This window comes from Gopherus flavomarginatus, chromosome 20 (genome assembly GCF_025201925.1).
Source record: "Gopherus flavomarginatus isolate rGopFla2 chromosome 20, rGopFla2.mat.asm, whole genome shotgun sequence".
In the NCBI taxonomy this organism is placed as follows: Eukaryota; Metazoa; Chordata; order Testudines; family Testudinidae; genus Gopherus; species Gopherus flavomarginatus.
Genome location: NC_066636.1, coordinates 8,515,049 through 8,523,116, shown reverse-complemented (window position 1 = coordinate 8,523,116; position 8,068 = coordinate 8,515,049). Strand labels below are relative to the sequence as shown.

Here is an 8,068-nt window from a genome sequence, read left to right as displayed (position 1 = left end):
GAGAGATTATCGGGGGGTTGCTGGTGGGGTTCCTGCTGGAGGAAAGGGAGAGCAAATACACCAGAGGTGGGAAGGTTTGCAGAGTCTGGTTTGGAGGTTGGAGCGGGGCAGGAAATTCACAGCGTGGGGAAAGGAGGAGGCCAGGGTGTGGCAGACCTGCTGGGAGTTATTTACTAAGTGGCCTAGATTCTAGGAACAGACCCAGGAGGTTTGGAGGTGGAAATGCCCTAATTTGTGAAGAGAGAAAATAACCCACCTACATGGAGCTAGTCAAACTGACCAGACTCCTAGTGCTGGAGCCTGACCTCATTAACCATCAGCTGCTGTGAGATATAAAGGGGACACCCATGAGTCAGGCTTATTGGAGCTGCCTCTCCCTTCATATCCCGCTCCTCACAATGAGGAGGGTGTTGGGCATCCTACCAGCGAGCTCTCCCTGGACCCTGCTAGGGGCTCCATCTCCTGTATCAGTCAGTGGCTAGTAGGGGGGTGATGGATATGCTGGGAGAGATAAGGGGCTCTCTCTTCATCCCCTCACCCTGGCATTTGCTGGATACTCTGAGCCAGGTCGAGGTGGGACTCTCCTGACTATGATCCACCCAGAGCTTCCATTTGATTCACTCTTCTCTGCCACAAATAGTGGGGCTGTGAGTGGGGCAGCAAGTCCTTAGTGTTGGACTCTTACTCTTTCAGGGGCTGGTGACCTTCAAGGAGATGGCTATGTATTTCACCAGGGAAGAGTGGGCTCTGCTGGACCCCACTCAGAGAGCCCTCTACTGGGATGTCATGCAGGAGAACTATGAGACTGTGACCTCGCTGGGTAAGGGTTCCTGTCCCTTCTGTTCTTGGAAGGGGAAATGAAGAGTGAAGGTTCACGCCACCCCCACAATGCCATCTGTACCCTGTCCTGTTTCAGCATCACCCCAATAGGCCAGTGACACACATAATACCAGAGACCCTCCTCTGCTGCAGAACACTTTGGGAACAGAGCACAGGAGCCGTATTGCACAGTGTCAAATATCTCCTGTTTGCTCAAGTGAAACTGGGGGTTAGGTCTGGCATAACTGTCCCATACCCCTAATCATTTTTGTTGCCCTTTTCTGAACCTTTTCCAATTCCAATATATCTATTTTTGAGATGGGGTGACATGTGCATGCAGTATTCAAGATGTGGGTGTATCATAGATCATATTTGTAAAAACAGCAAATAAATCCGTCATGTCTATCCCTTTCTTAATTATTTCCTACATTGTTCACTTTTTTTCACTGCTGCTGCACATTGAGTGGATGTTTTCAGAGAACTATCCACAGTGACTCCAAGATCCATCTCTTGAGTGGAAACAACTAATTTAGACCCCATCATTTTGTATGTATAGTTGGGATTGTGTTTTCCAATGGGCTGCACTATGTGCTATCCTGTCATCTAGCACTGCTGAGATCCTGGATTCAGTAATATCCCTGCCCTTCCTGTTCCCTTTCTCCACCGAAACCCACCAGCCCATGCTTCCTGTTCCCAGCTTCCCCAGGATTCTCGCACTGTCTCTGAACCTCTCTGTCAGCAAGAAGCAGTGCCAGGGACACTTGCCCTCTGTCTGGAGTCTTCGATTTCTGGGACATGGATTTACTTTCTCTGTGTTGTAAGAGGCTCTGTCATAATGAGTGTCTGTGACGTTACCCAGAGTACAATCTGGACTGTTAAATAGCTGTGTCCCTCAGTCCTCCAGCATGGGGTGCCTTTTCCACTGTTTTCCCGCGAGAACAGCCCCTCTTGGCCAATTAACACACAGTCTCCAGCATGTAACTCACTCCCAGCTACACAGTATTGAGTGCTGCTAGACAGCCACTCATGAATTACACCTCAGGAGAAAACCAGCAAATTCTCAAGTGCCCAACTTTCCCCCAGAAATGTGCATCTTGCACTGTCCAGCACGCTACTGAACGACACAAGCTCATATGAAGTCTGTCATTTCATCAGTGCAAAATGACATGCACCAGCTTGTTATCCCAAACAGAGTTTCCAACACACTTCAATCCACACATACTGGTTAGATGAAGAATAAACCAAGATTGTTAACTACCAAAAACTAAAACTAGGCCCAGTCCATGAAAGGGGCACTCCCAGGAGAGACTGTATAAAGGCTGGAACATGAAACACCTTTGTAAACCTGAGACAGCTGCCTTGGGGACAATGACAGGGAGAATCCCCCAAAGTGACTCCTTTGTTTCTGCTCTTCTCTGGCCTCCGATTGTTCCTTCCAACGTGGAGTACTTTGCACTTGTCTCTACTGAATTTGCATCCTATTTACTTCAGATCATTTCTCCCGTTTGTCCAGATCATTTTGAATTTTAATCCAATCCTCCAAAGCACTTACAACCCCTCCCAGCTTGGTGTTGTCCGCAAACTTGATACGTGTAAGAGAGAGACTGTTACTGGGAGGGTTTCCCCATGTGTCAGAGGGTTACACCCTGGTGGGAGGGGGCTAGGCCTGTACTGGAATAAGGTCACTCTGTGCTTCACAGTGTGCTAGAACCTAGAATGTGCATTAGCAGGGGAAAAGCTGGGGGGAATCGGCTTGTGGAATGGACAAAAGCCTAGTCTGAATTCTCACACCTTGCCCTTTTCACCCTGGCAGGCCAGAGAATAACATCCATGTTTCGCTGCAGATCATCTCGTCCTCCCAGGGGCAAGGAAATGGCTGCAATGGAGCTGGCTCAGGTAAGAGATTATCAGGGTGGCGGGCTCTGCTTGGAGGTTGAGGAGCAGTAAATGCATAAGAGGGTGGGAATTGCTAGAGGTGGTGGGAAGCAGGAAATATCTCGGGTGGAGAAAGGGAGGGGACAGCATGTTACAAACCTGCTGAGACTTGTGTAGTATAGGGCGTGATGGGTTGTCACCCCCAGGAGGCAGTTTGTGGAGCTTCTGGGAACTGCTGTGTCCTCTAACCCTCACGCTGGGCTGGCCCTTCTCACACTGCTTTGCTGGAGATTTCGCCAGCCTCTCCAGGGCCTGTTATCACCCAACACAACAGCAGGTGGCGCCATGCAGCCAACTAAGCTACCTGAGTGCGTTACCTAAGCCACTCAAGGACAGATAGAAGACAAGAGCCAATTTCCCACTCCCCAACCTTGCACACTTGCTGTAGTATAAATCCAGAATGATACCATCTAATAGTGCACAGGGATCTCTATAATGCAAGCTCATTAATGTAGTTCCCCTTCCCCTCGATATGGGACAGATGTGCACAACAAGCTGAGATTTTCCCCAGACACTTCAGCTCAAAATACGCTGGTTAAGATAAAGCATCAAACAAGTTTATTAACTGCAGAAAGATAGATTAAGTGATTATAAGTGATAACAAACAGATCAAAGCAGATTATTTAGCAAATAACCAAAACTCAGACTAAGCCTAACATACTAGATGGATAGAATTTGAATTAGCAATTTCTCACCCTGACTGATGGTACAAGCAGTCCCCCAAGTTTCCATACACAAGCCAGAAATCTCTTGATCCTGGGAGCAGCACTTCCCCCACATCCGTTTTTGTTTCTCAGGTGTTTCCAGGAGTTCTCTTGTGTGGAGAATGAGGCCAAGAGATGATGTCACACCCCACCTTATGTAGCTTTTCCATATGGTGGGAACCTTTTGTTCCAAACTCAGTTCCTAGTCCAGTTTGTGGAAAAATACAGGTACTAAAATGGAGTTTAGTGTCATGTGGTCTGGTCACAGGCCCTGCTGAATCATAGTAGCCATGACTCATAGGCTGGCTGAAACATTCACAGGAAGGCTAAGCTCTTCCACAGTCCATTGTCTTTGTTGAGCCATCAGCACTGTCTGGCTTCTTGATTGTTGTACCTGAAAGGCTCATTGTGGGTGTTACCCAGAGTAAGCACATTTGAAATACAGATCCAGAGTCAATATCCATAACTTCAGATACGAACATCATATGTGCACACAAATAGGATAATCATATTCAGCAAATCAGAACTTTTCCAGTGACACCACACATGATGCATCTTCTACAAAATAGATCATAATTATGTCCTAATCATATTATAATCATACCACTATGATGAATATGGGGGTGTAGTGTCAGGTCCTAATTTCAAGGCACAGGAGTTGGGAATGGAACTTCCCCTCTTTGTGGAACAGGAAATAACCCTCCAGCCTGGGCTGGGACAACTTCCCAGACTCTCAGTGATGGAGCCTGAATCTACTGACATTTCATTAATTACCACCAACCCCAATCTTTGTGGCAACTGTAAACTTTATCAGTGATGATTTTGTACTCTCTTCTAAGTCATGGATAAGAATGTTAAATAGCACAGGGCCAAGAACCAATCCCTGCAGGAACCTGCTAGAAAGAAATCCACTCGATCATGGTTCCCCATTTACTATCAGAGTTTTTAATCTATTTAACGTATGCCGTGTTTATTTTGTATCATTCTAGTTTTTTTAGTAAAAATATTGTGGTGATCAAGTCATGTCCCTTACAGAAGTTTAGTTATATTACATCAATACTATTAGCTGCAACCAAACTTTTGATCTCATCCAATAAGGATATCCCGTTAGTTTGATAGGCTCTATTTTCTCTAAACCTTTGTTAATGGGCACTACAATTCTGACCTTCTAACTTCTATTCTTTATGATTGACTTCCCCTTTCTTCCATATATTTTATTTGGAGAGTGCTTGGATTCCTACCAGGGAGCCACTATCAGGGTCCAGAGACAGCCCCATCTCCTATATTAAGCTCTGGCTAGTAGCTATGTGATAAATGTGAAGACCCTGCTTCTGTCTGTCAGATGGGAGACACAAAGGTTCTCTCTTTCTACCCTCTGATGCCTCCTGGCTGCTGTAAGCAAGGTGGGGTGGGACTCTGTTAACATGTGCCTCCCGGAGCTTCCATTTCCCTGGTGCTGCTGTTCCGTGAATAGTGGGGTTGTGAGTGGTCAGCAGGTACTGAGTATTGGACTCCTGCTCTTTCAGGGGGCCGGTGACCTTCGAGGAGGTGGCTGTGTATTTCTCCAGGGAAGAGGGGACTCTGCTGGACCCCACTCAGAGAGCCCTCTACAGAGATGTCATGCAGGGGAACTATGAGACGATGGTCTTGCTCGGTAAGGATTCCTGTCCCTTCTGTTCTTGGAAGGGGAAATGAAGAGTGAAGGTTCATGCCACCCCCACAATGCCTTCTGTACCCTGTCCTGTTTCAGCATCACCCCAATAGGCCAGTAACATACATACTACCAGAGACCCTCCTCTGCTGCAGAACACTTTGGGGACAGAGCACAGGAACAGCATCACACAATGTCAAATATCTCCTCTTTACTCAAGTAAAACTGGGGTTAGGTCCAGCATAATGAACAGAAGCTTCCTACCCCCCAGCCTTCTCTCAAAACCCTGAGCCTTCTCTACCCAAACCAGAATGTGCTTGGGGTGTAACAAGCAGGCGGCTGGAGTCAGAGCTGCCAGTCCAGGGTTACTTATCATACAGACACTCAGTGCGTCCGTGAACGCTGGCTGGGAGTATCCAGACAGGGGAGCTCCAGCAGCAGAACACTGAATCTCACCCAGGATTACAGATGACACAACTCCTCGCTGATCTGGATTGCACCCCAGCATGTGAAAATGGCCTAGGTTGGTAGTGACATTTCTTGAGACATGGAGAGTCTTGCTCCCATATCACCAGGTGTAATAAAAATAACAGGAAAGGCCAAATATGGAAAACTGATTGTTCAGCTTGCTTTTGACCTGCATCATATTTTGCAATATATTCCAAATAAGGGAAATTAACGTGCAAACGTATGTGTCATTGTTTGTGGTTTTAAGCTGTAAAAGGCTTGTGTGATTTTTAGCTCGGGAACAGTATTCCAATAGCTGTCGCCCCCTGCCTGCTTGTAACCAAGAAAAGAGCCTCAGGCTGAGCTGATTCAAATATTAATCCTGTGGTCGTTTTCCACAACAGCCTCAATAGGTCCCTGTGATGGAATGTAAGGCTACATCTAGACTACCCACCGTATCGGCGGGTTAAAAATCGATTGCTCGGGGATCGATATATGGCGTCTATATGAGACGCCATATATCGATCCCCGAGCACGCTTATATCGATTCCGGAACAACACCAACCCCAACGGAGTTGCTGATTTGACAGGGGGAGCCGCGGACATCGATCCCGCGCGGTGAGGATGGGTGAGTAATCCGATCTTAGATATTCGACTTCAGTTACGTTATTCACGTAGCTGAATTTGCGTATCTAAGATCGATTTCCCCCCGTAGTGTAGACCAGCCCTTAATGTCTTCACACCTTCCCCCTGCAGGAGAATGGCTGTTTGACCAGCTGTTTGCCTTGCTGTCTCTGAGGAACTGGTCTGTGGGTGTTCCCCAGAGCTGTAACTTTTTCAGTAATATCATACTGTAAAATCTCACAATTTTACATACAGTGTTACTACACATTTTAACAGGAGGATAATATTCAGTAGGTTATGCGTTTTCTAATGATACCTCACAAGCCATACTGGGAACAAAATTGATCATAATTTTCTAGAAGAGTGAACACAGGGGTACAGATTGACACAGTGTCTGTGTGTGTGTTCCCAGCAGATATGTGGGTATTTCAATCCCTCATAAGCACAATGTTTGGCATCTTCAAGGACCTGGGGAACTGGTCCTGGGAATTCACTAGTTTAGCAAGTGTGAGACTGCATGAAATTGTGAGACACTTTGGTATTAATAATAAAATAATATAATCTGATAAAATTGCAATGAATCATGCTAGGTATGCCATGTAAAGTGTCAGTGAAAATGTTATGATTTGCCAAGTATGATAATTTTGTTTCTATGTTTCTATCACCTTTGTATTGTGAGTTACAGATATGTAGGGTATATCTGTATTTCCAGACTTGTGCAGTTTTTCTGGGTGACACCCCCAGACATATTGGCATCAACATTGCCTAGCGTGTTTGATGGCCCATTGAGGGTCATCAGCTGTACAATGAGCCCATGGACCAAGGGGATACACCTATTGAGTCAGCAAGACATGCCGGGGTTTGCCTGTGTAATGAAACCTCCAAAGCTTTTCCATGCCATGTGCTGTGAAGCTTGTGTTTGGGACACAGGAAGTACAAGCCACATGGCAAAAGGAATATAAAGCGCAGCTGCATCATTTCCATCTTGTCTTCAATCCCCCTTCCTACCTCTGGAGCAACTTCTCTACAAACTGAACCCTGGAACAAAGGACTGAATGACCCATCCAAGCTGTGGATGCGTTCCAGACAGACTTTCAAGCCAGCAACTCACCAATACTGCTAAGAACCTGATGTATCCATTTTGGAATGTATCTGACTGCTTTTCCATTTAACTTCTTTCTGTCTTTCTTTCGTTTAAACCTTTAGTTTAGATGCTAAAGAATAGTCTGGAAGGATGGAATTTAACTTCATTCTTTCATTTGTTCTTTCTTCTAAACATTTAGTTTAACTGCTAAAGGATTGGCTGGCAGCATGGTATTTTGGATGAGATCCAAACCTGGGTAATGTGGCTAACCTTCTACCCACCCACTTCCTGGATCCAATTAGGATCACTCTCCTGCTGCCCTCTGGCCATGCTGTATCACAGTGAGCAGAGTTTTAAATAACCTCTCACTGTACGGGACCTAGTTGCTGATTAGGAGTGAGAGAACTGTCATGCAATAAAGGGGGCCGTGTGATTTCTTTTTTCAGAATCTCGTTAACCAGTGTGTGGGATCAGAAGCACAGTTTGTGATTGGTCAGTGAGTTTAACTTCAGTGTTAACCACCAGTTTGGGGAGCATCTGCTCTCCCTTTTTCAGCCTGCTCTGACCTTGGCATTTTCAGTGAGGACTGCCCCAGGCACACTAGGTCACACTAAGCACTGAAGATAAATTAATAGAATGTTTTTGATGATCAAGTTGTATGAAATCAACTGAACTCCTTTGTTTTCTTTCATCTGAGCGGAGTTTCTGGTTTTCCAACGTGTTATGATCTCCCAGCTGGAACAAGGGGAAGAGCCATGGGTCCCAGAGCTCCAGGGTTCAGAGGAAAGAGAGATCCTGAGATCT

The 8,068-nt window shown here is 46.0% G+C and overlaps 2 protein-coding genes across 4 annotated transcripts in view; one reads left to right on the top strand and one right to left on the bottom strand.

Moving 5' to 3' along the window:
* The window catches only part of LOC127037812 (zinc finger protein 333-like), a 1,302,204-nt gene that overhangs the window by 138,034 nt on the left and 1,156,102 nt on the right, over window positions 1-8,068 (bottom strand). The window lies entirely within an intron of this gene.
* The window catches only part of ZNF302 (zinc finger protein 302), a 105,685-nt gene that overhangs the window by 95,813 nt on the left and 1,804 nt on the right, over window positions 1-8,068 (top strand). The window contains exon 3 of one of the 3 annotated variants that reach the window (XM_050929995.1): window positions 2,633-2,833. The exons of the other annotated variants lie outside the window; for them this stretch is intronic. Coding sequence (XP_050785952.1) covers window positions 2,633-2,766 — 134 coding nt within the window. The 3' untranslated portion in view covers window positions 2,767-2,833. Of the gene's footprint in view, window positions 1-2,632; window positions 2,834-8,068 lie in introns of those variants that run through there. 3 annotated transcript variants of the gene reach the window in all.